This window comes from Uloborus diversus, chromosome 4 (genome assembly GCF_026930045.1).
Source record: "Uloborus diversus isolate 005 chromosome 4, Udiv.v.3.1, whole genome shotgun sequence".
Taxonomy (NCBI): Eukaryota; Metazoa; Arthropoda; class Arachnida; order Araneae; family Uloboridae; genus Uloborus; species Uloborus diversus.
Window position 1 is genome coordinate 67,081,137 of NC_072734.1, and position 16,174 is coordinate 67,097,310.

The window sequence follows — 16,174 nt, forward strand, 5'->3', positions numbered from 1 at the left end:
AGTCTACAAAACCCTAAACAAAAACAAGGAAATAGGAAACTCCTTGTTTCAAAAATCAAACCAAAAAGTATCTTTCGTCAATATTTTTCAGAGTCATTTCAATTCTGTATTAAACTATGTTGCATTTTAAAATGTTTTTCAAAATCGAAGCATTTTATTTATAACTATTGGTTCTTTCATCCCGAAGGAATTATGCTCGCAAATGTTACACCAGTTAAGTCACTTTATTTTGGGAAGATTTTTTACTTTATTTTTTTAAAATTTTTTATAATAATCTTGAAATAACATGTCAGGCTCAGATCTCTCAGTAGCTCTGACGGTGAAAGATGTTTATGATTTTGCTTATGAAATAGCAGAAGATTTTGACAAACTTGTCAATCTTCATGGCCTTGACTTGACAAGGTCGCTAATTCATAAAGTCATAAACGTTCTTGAATCTTTGGAAACCAGCGTTCAAAAAATAGAATGCCTAGAGAAAGAAATTGTTGAATTAAAATCTAAATTAACTCACTTAGTTTCTGAAAAGGCATCTAATGACTTTAATAGAGAAAGATTAAAGATGGTAAGTTATGAGTTTCCCAGCTAGGTATAATTTATGTATGTTTTTATTTAGTGCTTCCCCTTGACCAAAGAAGGGGCATGCTGCTCCCAGATAAAGGGGAGCTTAAATAGAAGTTTTGTAACAGAAAAGATGTACTTTTTTGTGTGGATCATTTCACAGTATTTGTCTGTTATGGACTTGACACTTCATAAGGATGTCTTAGTCTCCTGCTCATGATTAGAGCAAATAGTAAAGTTAAACTTTTGTAAGTGCATGGAACTATGTGTACTTACGTCATAGCATTGTAAAACATTTAGATTTGTTTTGAATTTCTAAAAATATAGGAAGATATATAGCATGTTACGAACTCTACACTCAAAAGACATGGAAATTTTTGCTTAAACTATCTTCGAATTTTCTGTGAAAGTAATACCTTTCTTACCTAATGAAGGTTTTTTACCATGTCTCAATTTATCTATAATACATTTACACACCAAAATAATTATTAAAAAGGCATAAAATATTTTTAAGGACTTATTTACTAAAGAACTGCACATTTATGAATATGTTATGGACTCTACATATTTGTCACGTTTGAGTATTGTTTAGAGTCTAAACAATAGCAATACTACTTCATTATTAAATAGTTTCAATCAACTGATGGCTATATTTCATCATATATGTGAACACTTGGGGGGGGGGGGGGGGGGGGGGGGGGGGGGTCCTGGTGGCAGTCTGTGCCATGAAAGTTTTTAGAAGAGTTGTTTTCAGGGTTATTTGTCTCATTTTGGGAAATCGGGGGGGGGGATGAGGCTCTTGCTATTGCTGGGGGAGGGAGGGGTTTGGATATTTAGGGGACACCCTTGCTCTTAGGGGGGCGGCACCCCTGTATATGTAAAAAACGAGCTTGAAGTTGGTTCTCCTGTTGGAACAGACCAAGTGTGCTTATGCTGATTTCTTCAGTCTGCGTTTTGTTATTAGAAATGATAGGCTTTTTATTCAAATTTTACTAGAAATTTACCTAGATTATCTGACGTGATTGGTACCCAGACCATCTTCGGTAAATCGAAATTTCTGGATAAACTTTAAGAGGGAGAGGACATGTTTAGGAAAAAGGTGTTATTTACCCAAAACTTTTAAAATTGCATTTTTTTTAGGAAACTTAAATTTTCTGTTAATTTAATTAAAATGGCAAGAGTTTTTGCTTTGGAAATCACATAATTTTTAAGCAAGAATATTTCACACAATTCCCATTTTAAATGCAGTAGACCCTTGTTTTACGCGGTTTAAGATTTGACACCTTTATTTTATTTTATGCGGATGATTTTCGGTTTTAAGCAGATGCGGCAATGCAAAGAGATAAAGTTTTCCCCTCTTTCAAAATCCAAACTCCTAAATATTGCAGATTATGCTTAATCAACTGCATTTTGGTGTGCTAATAATCAAGCTTGAGCCACTGGACACATTTTATGTGATTGGTTCCAAAGCTCTTTCCAAAAGCAGGGTTGGTAAAAAAAACTGGTTTTTTTCAAAAAAAAACCCCGAAAAAACCGGTTTTATTGGTTTAAACCGGGTTTTTTTGGTTTAAATACTATTTGCGAGAAAAACGATTAATTTTCGCAAGGTAATTAAGGTTACATGTAATTAATAGTTATTCAATAGTCACATTATACCTAATTTCTTGATTAATTAAAGAGATGAGAACAAAATCTTGTAACTAAATTAAATAATTAAAATAGCTTTCTGCAGGGAAATATTGATTGAAATGTTTGACTTGATTAACATATTAGTATGCATGTATATATAGACCTTTTATGATACAAAATACTGGCTTCATTTTTGATTTCATCAAATGAAAGCCAGATTAGGTTTTTTTTCTACCAGAATTAGACATTCTTTTTAAAACAATATGAGTAAGTAACTTTTGTAAACTGCACAGGTTAGCTAAGGTAAAGCAAATGCCAAAATCCCAATTCCAATTAACAAAAGGGGGGGGGGACTAAGAATTATCTGCACCAAATAGTCATAAAGCAACATAGGTGTATAGCCAATCAAAATCTTTTGAGCACACAGAATCAAAAAAAAAAAAAAAAAACACCAATGGAGAGAGTAGTTTATATGTGAAGATTTATATATTTCTTAATCAATTTTTACACATACATTTGCATTTTGTTCTGGGAATTTAAAAATTTGTCTTTTAATCTTCCTACATTATAATATAAGGAACTATTATGTATCATAATATGAAGTATAAACTTTTTTTTTTAAATTTGATTCAAAAAATATTATTTGTGTTCACCTGTAGAACAAATCTCAATTTTTAGGTGCAAACAATTAAGTTAGACTGTTGATTACCTTACAAGTCAAAGTTAAAATTCCAGGAAAGAGCAAATAAATTTGCAAAAATGTCACATCCCTGCAATAGGAGTGAGCAATATAATGAATTGCACTACAATAAAAGATTCAATCCTTAGTAAATCTTAACTAATCATGCAAATTAAGCATAATGATGGAAGTTAACTGAAATCTGCTTTATGGCACATACCTGAAATAAAAAATATATTAATATTTTTTTTCGATTAAAGCTTGTAATACATTTTGAAGAAGCAACTTTGCAATTTTAGTATTTATCTTTGCAACTTAGCTAGGAACTTAGAATAAATGGAATTTTACATTTTTCAATATGTGTGGAGAAATCAATGTAAACCTGTAAAATTGATTTTTTTTTTTGGCTTTTTTTTTAAAACCATTTTTTAAAAAAACCGCGTGGTTTTTTTAAAAAAACCAATTGGTTTAAACCATGGTTTAAACCAACGTGGTTTAAACCAAGCAACCCTGTCCAGAAGTAAAGTTATTAAATTCATACAGAATTCAGAACTCACTGGAAGAAGAGCTTATAGGAGTGACACCCAGAGGCCAAAAGGAGGATACCAACATTGGTGACACACAACCAAAAACGGAAAATTTTCGGCCATTCCTAGACAATAGAAATGATCTTTCTAATTTGTTAGTGAAGGAAGATTCTATCATGGAAATGACGCAAGTGATCATGGATGCGTTAATGCTCTGCAAAGAATTACAGAGAAAAATTTTTAATGACTACCAAAAGACTATCGTAACCAGCTCCTCTTTATAAACAGAACACGAACTTAATCTCTATTTTCTTTATGCATGTTGTGCTTAAAAGTCGTTATAACTACATATTAAACTTATTTTACAATTAGTTATCACTAGAATGAAGTATTTTGTTATCTATGGCACTAAACCCCTATTTTAACACTATTATTAGGTCTCAATTTACGCAGTTTTGATTACGCTTTTTTTTTGTTTGTTTGTTTGTTTGTTTTTTGTTTTTGGGGTTTAATGCCCCTAATATTAATGTACCTTACGTAGTTCTTTTATTTTGTTGTGAAAGTAATTTTTTTTTTTGTGTAATATAATGCTGGAAATATTTTTAATGTCACACTGAAAATATACTGAAATTCTGGACCACCAGATCAGTCAACACCCCATGAGATAATAGGGGAAGTTGAGGCTTATTAAACCCATCTTGATAATTTTAATACCTTTTTTTTTTAAATTTACGACCAACAAAAAGCAGCCCTACAGTTCTAGAATTCATAATGTAATCACATAATATAGTTACATTGAAAAAATTTCATTTTTTTTTGGTTGAGTAACTTTTACAACTAAGCAATTTTATTTTTTAAAATGATTTTCACAAAGAATGAAACAATAAATTAAATTCTTCTCCTAAAATAAATTTTTTTAGTTCTTATAAGTATTTGCAGTTTATTTTTTGTTACGAAGAAAAAAATCAGGACAACTTTTTTTAGACCAAGAACCTGGGATATGTTTGGTTCACTTTTAGAATATCCACAAAAACTTTTAGAACAATTAAAAAAACAATATTCTTGTATTATCAATAGTGAAGTTGATAAAAACCCAAATTGTGCTGATTCTTGAAAAAATGTAACAGGGCATAATAGCGCGAAAGTAGATGTTGGTCAATTTTAATTACATCGATCTTTAAACTTTAGTTTTTAATTCTAATCATAAAACAATGTTTGTTTGTTACAAATGTTGGATAATATTTATCATTAAAATTGTAACAGAAGGTGTTTTTATGTGGATCAACTGACCCCGGGACTGGGACTGGTTGGTTCACTTCATAAAGTTCTGTTAAAATATTAATGTTAAAAAAGTTAATGAATTGAACATTTTCTGGGATGATGAGAAATATTTAATGAAACTCATTGTGGAAAATAAAACTACTAATTGAATTTTACGATGAGATAAAAAAAATAGACAAGCAAACCAATGTGCTTCGATTCCCCCTATACACTTGTGCAGTCAAAATTCTTCTGAAAGTCAAAGTTTTTTAAAATTATAAGTTGTTATTCCTTTTAAAGGGCTCACTTGTTTTTTTTTTCCTGTGCAGGCTGTTTAATTATTTTGGTAAAGAAAGAGCCATGTTGTAACAGTTGCCAAATGTAGAGTCTGTAACCAAATTTAGAAAATTAATAAAAAATCCCGAATTTAAATAATTATGAAACTTATTTTAGAGTATTGTTACACTATAGGTGAGATTAGAAATATTCAATTTAGTGATATAAAATGCATAAATAAAAATTTTTCTTCTAATTATTGTTATGGACTCTACAATCATCATTTTCACAACTTATAATTTTTTAACGAACGCATTTTTTAATTAAAATTATTAACTGTCTTAGCGATGACCCTTTACTTTTTTTTGTTCCAAGCACCACTTTTGGCTTGAAATTCAGTGCAAGTCACTATTGAAGAAATATTTAATGTCGAGTTCATAACGGTAAAAGTTGTATTTTTGGTGTTTTGAGTGCGATTACATGCAAATTATGAAGCAAATAAAGACAAAAAAAATGTGACATTTATATCCTTTAGAATGTGCTTTTTTTCAATAAATATAAATTTTTTAAACTGTTTAACAAGTTTTGTTACATACACCCCTCTGTCACAAATACTGTGAAATGTCCCATGTACTTACTATGTGCTCACTAAACACAAGTGTTTTCTAAATAGCATTTTTTTTTCATACAAATCTTTTTAGTGTTTGGTTTGAAAAAGTGTGCTGCAAACTCAAGAAATACAGATTTTTAATTCAAATTAAATTCTTGTGGATAAGGGAAATGGAGTCACGTTTCAAAGCCAGGCTTAATATATTTTTGAGGTGAAGTTTTGTTATAACTTGAAAGGGGCAAAGAGGATGCATTTAGAAATACAAAAAAAGGGGTACAGAGCCCAAACAAAATACATGTGCAAAATACTAAATACATAAATCTTATTTTTAATTACATTTTAAGCTTTAGACATGTTTGTTTGTTGTTTTATGTGTAGGTAAAACTTGTTTTGTGCAAGTTTTTTTTTGTTTCTTTTAAAACACTGATCTTTTAAACACTTAAGTCTTAATTTCTGGTTTGTCGAAAGACAATAGTAAAGGTTCAAAGAAATCAATTGAGATGCCTAAAACGTGCTCATTAGCTTAAAAATGAAGGTTTGTTGAACTCAACATGTAAGCAACATTAGAGTTATAGGACTCTATGTGATTCTTATGCCTAATTAGTTGTCATTAGACTTGTAGTCAACGAGTCATGGGTTAGACACTGGTTGGTTGAATTCCCTTTTTATGCTTCGGATGGCTCTTAAAAAATTAAAATTCTTGAATCTTTCATGATCACTTAAGTCCTCTAAGTTCCCTTAACGAATCAATACCTTTGCAAATATTGGATCAGTGGTTGTTTGACTCATGGTCTGGATCAAAGACACTGAATTTTTTTTTTTTAAATTTTTTTTATTTCCAATGGCTGGCAGCAAGAAAAGGTTACAAAGAACAAAATAGCAAAAACAAACACAATACATAGAACAAGGAATAATACAGGAATAATAAAGTGAAATATTTAGCTGCCCATATGCTCTCTTGCTTCCCAATAACGGTCACACAGGCTACGTCTGGAAAGCTGGGTGCAAGTGTGCAGGTGGCGAATGTCCATTTCTTTGTTTGAATTGCAAAGGGGACAATTGGGACTCTTGACAATCCTCAAGCTGTGAAGATGTTTTGGTAAACAGTCATGGTCAGTTAAAAGTCGATACAAAGCTACTGACTCTGCTCTTGGTGCTGAAGGGATAAAATCACGTTTTATAAACCAAACTTTTTGGTTGCTTCTAGCTTTTAGGTCTTGCCAAAAAAAAAACTCTTGATTTGTTCCTCATATATAACTTTATTGCATTGAATGAGACTGGCTCATTTGATAGTTGAACAGTAGCAGACCCCCTCTTGGCCAGAGCATCAGCTAGCTCGTTTCCTCTAATCCCACAGTGTGCAGGGATCCACTGCAACACCACTTTTATATTCTGCATCACCAGATCGTTAATGAAACTGCGACATTCAGAAATTTCCTGCAATTTGCTGCTCTTTATCGATGCTATTGCCTCAATAGCTTCTTGAGAATCCGATAGGAAGACACATCCCTTAAGTTTAACATCACGGTATTTCAACTGATCTAGAGCCAGGAGATACTGAAATGTTATTGTTTCTATCTTTTGTGTACTGTTTGAGCTAAGTTGGATTTCTACCCTCATAGTAATTGTGTGAAAATGGAAGCAACTCTATTCTGCCTTCAATAAGGTAAAGCTTAGTTTCCCAAGTGGCATATGTAAATTGAAAAATAAGTGGTAGCAAGCAAGGGCGCCCATATAGGGGAGCAAGGGGGGGCTCAAGCCCCACCCCCCTTTGAAATTAGAACTTCCTTGCTCAATTAGTACTTTTTTCTTTGCAAAAATGTAAAAATGTTTCTTCTCCAGCCATTAATGAATTAGTTATTAAAAATGTCAAATTGTAATGACTCTAATCTGTCCTAAAATCAGTTTCCACGGGGAAAATATTCAGCTAAACCACGGGGAAAATATTTGAGCCCCCCCTTGCAACTTTGCATATGGGCGCCCATGGTAGCAGCAGGCATATTTTAAGACTGAAAATTTCACTTTGATGTCAGATTTCCAGACTGGGGAGCCAGAATTAAGGCTTTAAATTCTGAATTTTCTACCGCTACTTATTACAAACACTACTAGTGATTGAGGCAAAAGCGTTTTTATTACAATAATGCAATCAAGTAATGGTGGTCAGATGTTCCATGACTTTATGAACGATATTCACAAAAATATTTCTGGGAACATGAATTGTTTTGCTGATGATGTCAAAGTTATGGGGACTGTAGAAAATGAAGAACAAGTAAATCAGCTGCAAGAGGACCTACATCATATTACGGAGTGGGCTGATAAATGGGGTATGGCTGTTAATGTTGGGAAATGTCAAGTGCTACATTTAGGGCATGGAAATAAGTGTACAAGTTATTATTTGCAAGGTTCAGTCATTAGTCAAGCAGACAAAGTTACTGATCTGGGGGTCCTAATAAGTCAGGATTTAAAGTTTAGCCAACAGTGCAGCATTGCTAGCAACAAAGCCAATAAGATACTTGGAATTATCAATAGATCTAAATCTAAAGAAGTTCTTCTGCCCTTATATAGAAGTTTGGTAAGACCCCATTTGGAGTATGCTGTTCAGTTTTGGTCTCCTTATCTTAAGAAAGACATTAATGTATTGGAAAGGGTTCAAAGGCGGGCTACAAGGCTAATAAGTGGACTTTCCCACTTAGATTATGATTCCAGGCTTAGAAGGCTAAAAATGTACAGTCTTGAGCAAAGAAGAGACCGAGGGGACATGATTCAGCTGTTTAAATTTATTAAAACGAAAGATGTTACGGGGCTAAAGTTTAGCACTGAAAACAGGACAAGGGGTCATTGTTTTAATCTATTTAAATCTCAGGCTAACATGGATATTAGGAAAAATTATTATTTTAGCAGGGTAGTGGAACCTTGGAACAGCTTACCGGAAGAGGTGGTAATGAGCAAAGGAGTAGACAGTTTTAAGAGGGCCATTGATCTTCACTGGGGATTGTAAATTGACTAGGATCAGTCTAGCTGGGCCCAGAGCCTGTTGCTAGTCGTCACATTTGTATTTGTATATAAATTTGTATTTTAGGAGATGTAAATCATTCAGAAATAGTCAATTTTCTTATTTAAAAATCATTTCCTTACTGTATATTTTGTAGATTTTTTTCATGTTGAATGTTATACTGTGCTTTCTTGTGTGTGTGTGTGTTATTTCAATTTAATAGAATTTTTTGGTTCATTAAAAATATATTTTTTAGTTTTATGGCTAGAAATTTATCCCTGTTATCATCTTGATATGATGTCTGTAATTAAATGCTTCAAGCTCTTGGTGAAGGTTATAAATAGAAGCAAAATAAAAATTAAAAGAAAAGAGCTGGGGTTATTTAATTTTTTAGTATTGAACATGTTTAAACTTGATTAGAAATAAAGATAAGGCATCATGGCTGTGGGCTGTTAGAAGAAAATTAGATTATTCACAAAGAAGTTAAACATTAAGTTAAGCACTTCGCTTTTCTAATACCAAACCCAAACAGCTCTTTCTTCAACAGATATTTCAAATAAAGATTCATCACAGAATAAAAAAATTTCTCAGACTTGTTGCCCCTAGATGAGCTTCTCTTTGCTCCAGGAGAGCTGGACACGTCTCTGCTTCATGTTCATCTTTGGTTTTACTTCGAGGACCCGCAACTGCTGTTTATGCAATCTTCAAGTGTAGTTGGCTTGGACACGATAACTACAGGTTCTTTCCAGTACTTATGGATGTGTAAGAGGCATTTTTAAAACTGTTATCTTGGACAATTTACTGCAATTTGCATTCATCTCTACCAGCTGTTAGAAGCTTTCTACCTCATTTACTTCGGGTATTTTTTTTCATTGGTTGATCCTTCTATATTCCTTTAAAATCTTCATGAACATGATAGTAATTCCTTCTTTTAATCCAATATTAACTTTTTTTCTGATCTTTAAACAATGACATAATAAGCAATTTCCTTGTTTCCGATTTTATCACGTTGACGACTCATTTTCAGCAAAAGAATGACGAAAAATTTTCCGGGCATCAAGATTTATACTTGTCGCAACCTACACAGCTAACAAGCAGGCAAATATTTTTGCTACTTTTCAAATTCGCATTAAATGAATTGATTATTCTAATTTTTTGACTCATAATGTCTTGAATTTGTTAATGACCCCTATATTGTTAAAAAAAATACCTTAAAGGATGCTGAAATTGTTTCACCTATTCATTAATAACATGTTTTACTTCGTTTAATTAGCCTGCATTCATTTTTTACGACTTAGTGACAAGTTTTGCTTAAACAGTTATGATATTCTATTTTTTTGAATTTGGGTTGTATTGTCTTGCATAAATCTGGCTTTGAATATGGACTAGGGGTATCCGCTCCTGCTTGCTTTGACTGCCAATCTCCGTTCGCCATCAGCGGTTCTTGACAATCATCAATGCTTTTAATGCCTTTACCCCTGCATGTCTGACACCTTAATGTTTAGAGGGGTGAGACAGAGTGGGATAGCTTCTCCTGAATGTCCTTTATCCAACACAGCCTGGTAGACATTCATAGTCCAAAGGAGATAGGGTTACAGATACAGGCACACACACATTTACAGACGTGCACAGATTTTAATAGTATAGGTATATCAATCATAAAATTTGTTTTAAAAACAATTTTCTATTGTAGACTTTTGAAGAAACAGAAGAAGTGTGGAACAAAGAGTGCCAAAATTTAAAAGCCATAATTTCAATTCTTAGTTCTGAAAATAAGCTCTTGAAAATCCAAGCAACTGCCAAGGAAGACAAGAATGTTAAATTAGGTATTTTTGTATATGAAATGATTTAATTAAAATTTTTTGTCATGATGAAAAAACTCAAATTATGTCACGTTATTTTGTTTAGATATTTCTGAAGCTAGTGAATCTGAAAAAAGTGAAATAGTTTTGAAGCTCATGGCTGATTTACAGAGAAAAGACAAGCAGTTATCAGAAATTAGTGATTACAATGATGTTGTAAGTTAAGACTCATATTCTTAAAGAGATGAATATTATTTTGTAACTCGAATTTTATTGACTGACTTAACAGCATCTTTGCAAAATTTTTAAATTTCCTAAAGAACTGAGTTTTTTAATTCCAAGTTTATGCCTCAACTTTTACATAATTTACAAATGTTATTTTTTTAAGGTGAAATACTCACTTAGATGTAGATTGCTACCAGAGAAGACCTTGTAATATTTATTTGATAAGATTCAGTCATGTGTATTATTTGCAGTGAAATTGTTTTGAGCGCTCCTTAAAGTTTTGACAATCATGTCAGTGAAAATAAACTGAAATAAGGTCACTTTACTAATAATCGTTGCTGCTTTAAAAATGTTGTACTCTAAAAACTATTTTTTAGGGTGATGGCAAAGGACAATCTTTTCCTGGTAATTGTAAAAAGTAGATATTATTAGAAAAAAACAAAAAATACTATAATACTTGGGAAGGGAGGAGGTGAGTTTTTGAAAATTGAACAAGCAATTAGCAGAATTTATAAGACGATTGATTTTTCAAGTGTTTACACTTAGGGATTTTCCCTAGTTGTTGTGTTGTTGTTGGCATGTCCGTAATAAACTACTACAGAAAAATTAGTGCCATTGTCACAAAAGGTTGGACTTCTTTGTTAGGAGATAAGACAACACAAGAAAGATTTACAGCACATAGAAAGGAAATAACACCCAGAGCGTCAGCGAGAATCGCCTCTGGCAGTGAAGCAAAGCTTCTACCATAGAGCCACGGAGACCTTTTCCATAGTTGGCAACTATGTGTGTTATAAAGATTTTTTTTTAGATTAAACTTGTCCTTATCTATAAATTTGCTGCTTCAACAGGGGTGTAAGCATTCGGAATAGTTTACTGAAAGCAGCTCGCTATATATTGTCTTCATATACAGGGTGTTCTGTTTTAACCTGCAGGATCTTAATTTTCGCAACCGTTAGTCCTAGTTGCATACTTCCAATTGCAAAAATGTTCAAAATCAGATGCAGAGTTAAGATATTGAAAATTTGAATTTAAAATAAAAATGAGTCAAAAATATAAAATGTGACTTTTTATATGGGTTCCAGATCCCCTAACTTATGTTTAGAGATATAATCTCCACTGAAACACTTTTCCAACACAAAAAGTTTGAAACCAGTACGACCAATATTCACCGAGATACAAGGTTCGTACGCTCCTTCGAAACTCCTCCAATACTCCTGCATTCAGGAATTTTTTTTGAAGGGCCCTTCAAACTCCTTCATTTTGGTTTTAATTCCTTCAAAACTTCTTTTTTAGTTCAAGACTGCATAATCTTCCTCTATGAGGGTAACTTAAAATACTTCGATCGACAATTTAACTTTCCATGAGGGCGATTTCACTGTAGTAATTTCGTATATTCATTTTTTCATAAAGATGTGATTTACAAATTTATCATTGAAGTCATAAAAGTTGAAGGTGAAAATATTATTAGATGACTTAGATATTTCATAAGTGAAGTAAAACATGCTTATAAATGATACTTGGCTATTTTTTCAAGTTTTATGATTATTGTTTTCACACCAGAGGGAAGGGGGTCAAATTGAAAAAAAGTGCGACATCATTTAAGGACAGCCCATTAGTACTCCTTCAAAATCTCATTTCATTCCTTCAAAACTCCTCCGAAACTCCTTCGTTTTATTTCTGAAATTGAGTACGATCCCTGAGATATGAAACGCGATGTTTTGTGACTGACACCACTTTACACTTGCCGTCAATAAGACCTTTTGGAAGAAAATATAGCAGTTAACAAGTGTTTAAAATTATGTTTGTGCATAGTGTAGTTTTTCAAATTGTTCGAGGTTTTGCAGTGTGTTTTTGCGTATCATGGCATAACATTTGCATGAATCTTTGAATAGCAATGAAAAATATAAACACTTTGTTTTTTTACTTTGACAACCTTTCATTCTTCTGAAAGGGCGATAAGTTCCAATCTCGTCTTATGTATGGTCCCTTAAAACTTTGAAAATTAATATCTCCTTGAATTTTGGTCACACAAATATCAAGTTTTTTGTGTCAGTAATAGTTTTTAATGGAGATTATTTCTCTAAATATAAGTTAGGGGACCTAGGGCCAGTATAAAAAGTTAAATTTTGTATTTTTTGACTCATTTTTATATTTGCTTCAAACTTTCAATATCTTAACTCTGCATCTGATTTTGAATATTTTTGCAATTAGAAGTAGTCAACTCCCGCTACAACGCGATCCGACTTACGTGAAATGGCTATAACGCGATTTTTTCACCAGTAAAGAATTTTAGGCCTATCGCGAATTCCTCACCTGCAACGCGAAAATTTTCCGAGGGGAATCGTGGCGTTTAAGTGTTGGCTTTGTTATTGGCTACTATATATGTTTTCGTGAATAAACCTTTATCCTTTTCGCATTACTGAGAGTGGAAGTTCCCACCTAAGAGCGCTGTTTTGTCTTAAGTTTGTGAAGATAGAAAGAAAAAGAGAAAGTTTTTAACAATTAAAGGAAAACTAAAGCTTCTCGAAAAGCTGATGAGGCTTCCTGAAAAGCTGAATTTCAGTTAAAAAATGCATCGAAGGTAGCACGACAAGTGAATCTTTCCATACAATACAATTGAAAGTCCAGAAACTTAAATCCGTAAAAGTTCACGAATAATATCTTAGTAAAATGCAAAAATTTATGAAAATGGAAGCTGCTCTTGTATTGTGAATTAAAGAAACCAGGAAGAAGAATGTTGTCAATGTCACAGATGGAAATGATATAAAAAAACTAGTGTAGCAACTGTATTTAAAAATATATTAGAATAACAGTTTGATCATGCAGCATAAATCATTATCATCTTTACTTTTTTAAAGTTACAAATATCATTACTGGATCTACTGTACAGTACAACTATAATGCATTTGTTTTTCTTACTATATACTGTACGTACCATATACTAGTTTATTTTATGTCTTTCTATCCCATTGATCATTGATTTTGTGCATCATAGCAGTATTTTATGTTGAATAAAATGTTTTTTTAAAAAATATTATAACTAAATATTCAGTTCTTTATGTAAGGAATAGTAATGTATAGTTAAGATAGGGTTTTTAACAGTTGATGGGGTGTTTGCTAGTGTCTAAAATAATTGGGTGCGTTTATGAAAGTTTTTATGCGTACCCTTTTCCACAACACGAAATTTCGACTTACGCTAAGGGTCTCGGAACGTATCCCTCGCATAAGTCGGGACTCGACTGTATGCATTTAAGACTAACGGTTGTGAAAATAGAGGTCTAGCAGGTTAAAAAGGAACACCCTGTATATAATAGCGAATTCACTGATCGAGTAACACTCCTGACATCACCAATAATGAAACTCGTGCCACAGCATGATAATTTGATAATATTTTTTGGTAAGCTTTGACATGCAGGGAATTGCTTTATTGTGACAAGGCTGAACTCAATCCGGTAACTTAACAGTTTTACTGGTAAGTTTTATTGTTAACCGATTTCCTGTTATTTGAGGGGAATGAAGAAACGAAAAAATGGTCAACATTGACCTCTACCTACTGGAGTTTAAGGTTAATCCACTGGAGTTAGGGTCACAATTTCAACAATCAAAATATCACCACACAGGCAATTGCTTCATTCAAATGTAGAAGCAATTTTCACCCATCATACCTTGATGGGAGATATTCTAGCTATGATAATGTTGTGGATTTACTTGCAATAGAGAGAATAGTTTTGAGAAAGCTTTTGATCTGTATCGGAGAAGGATAAATTGATCATGGCCATCCTAACTAGGCTGTTGTCGGTTGTCACATTTTTATTACTGTTTATTATTTCTTATTTTTAAAAAGAAGTATTTTTAAGTGCTATGTCATTAAATATTGTTTTGCATTCTAGAGCATATCACGAATATTTCTATACATGGTATGCAATGTAAAATAAATTGTTTTACAACTGCTTCAAATTGTACATCCACTCCATTTTTGTTTGTTTATGGAAATTTAATTTAAACTTGATTTTTTAATTTTTAAAAATGTTCAAATTTTGATATGAATACTAAAAATTTCTTAACTTACTTTTAATTAATGGGGGTATTGAGCATTCACACTAAATATGTGCATAAATACTTTGTTTGAGAATTAAAATTATAATAACATCTTTTGTTTTTTTTTTCTCTCAATAGTTAAAGATGGAGCTTGAACAAGTTCTTCAACTTAATAAAGTTCTTCAGCTGAGCCATAACCAAGTTAAAATTGATGTGAAAAAGCTGAAGTTTGAAAAGGTTGATTACGAAAGTAAACTCGATTTCCTTCAGCAGAAAATTGCCAATTTAGAACAAGCTTTAGAGGAAAGAGCAAGTCAAGAATGTGAAAAGAAAGAGGTATAATTTCTTTGTTCTTGATATTCTTATGCACATGTACATTTCAAGCAGAATTTTCTGTTTTAACCTACTTTCTTGTAAGAACAGAAAAAGCAAAGCATAACAATAATTGAAGCAAAATAAAGTGCTGGAAAGTAACAAATACAAGCTGAGTTTAGACCAAAAGGGCTTTTAAAAGGTATTTTAAAGAAAGAGCTTTTAGATATATTTTAAAGCTAAGGTTTAGTAGAAGGAGAGCGTGGGGGGGGGGGTACTTTCTCTAAAATTTGGTTCGGTTATCAAGGGGGGTTGACATTTCGGAGTGATTTCAAAATCGTGAGTAAATTTAAAAAATGAATTTTTTCTATTATTATTTGTTTTAAGTTTGAAAAAAAAATCATAAAGCAAATTATTTAAAAATTTATAATCAAAAATAAGAAATCACTAATTTTTGCATTTAAATTTGTATAGCATTATGAAGAATAAAAATTATTTACACTCTCAGGATAGAACAATCCCAATATGCAAATTTTATTCTAATGTTTTATAATGATTCAGCTCAAATTTCAATCTTGGAAGTGTAGGAAGCAATTTTAAAGTTGTTTAATGACACTTTCATGGAGTATAAAGTCAATTTTTTTAACTACATTTTATTTATTAATTTTATTAGTTATTCTTAGGGAAAATAAGACTAAAAAACATTTTAGTCTACTTGAATAATACAGGGTTAGCATAAAAGAATATCCCAGTTTTAAAAATTCATATTCAATATACTATTATACTTACCACTATTAATAAAGAAAAACCATAAAAAATTTTTTTGAACGTACAAAACCACTGAAACGTGCACGTTCCGCTCTATCACAGCCAGAAATTCCTTCCGGAAGAAGTTTTGTGGTCACAACCGTCCTTGCACATGCATTAACTACTCTATTAAGATTGGCAGCAATGTTAAAACCAAGACCTCTAGTGTTCCTTCTCCCTCCCCCTCCCCCAATGTTTTTTTTTTTTTAATTTGACATAGCACACCTACACAGGGCTGGTTTAGACTTTCAGGCGCAAATCGGCACGGGTTGCTGTTGTTTAAATTATATGAAACTTTTTTTTACAGTTGTTTTGACCTAAAAGAAAAAGTATAAGAGGGTGGTGCGACTTTCGCTTTCTTGGGACACTCTAATTTTTATCTCACTGCCAAAAGTTAAGCATGGAGAGTTAAAATGCAAACAAAAGGATAAGTACTGCTTTGATTGACAACAAATGCGA

The 16,174-nt window shown here is 32.2% G+C and overlaps 1 protein-coding gene across 1 annotated transcript in view; it reads left to right on the plus strand.

The window, feature by feature from the left end:
* Positions 1-11: 11 nt before the first annotated feature.
* LOC129220550 (JNK-interacting protein 3-like) overlaps positions 12-16,174 on the plus strand; it is a 34,258-nt gene continuing 18,095 nt past the window's right edge. Inside the window, exons 1-4 of the mRNA XM_054854980.1 lie at positions 12-562; positions 10,225-10,357; positions 10,440-10,549; positions 14,735-14,932. Of these exons, the coding sequence (XP_054710955.1) occupies positions 287-562; positions 10,225-10,357; positions 10,440-10,549; positions 14,735-14,932 (717 nt within the window). The 5' untranslated portion in view covers positions 12-286. The remainder of the gene's footprint in view (positions 563-10,224; positions 10,358-10,439; positions 10,550-14,734; positions 14,933-16,174) is intronic.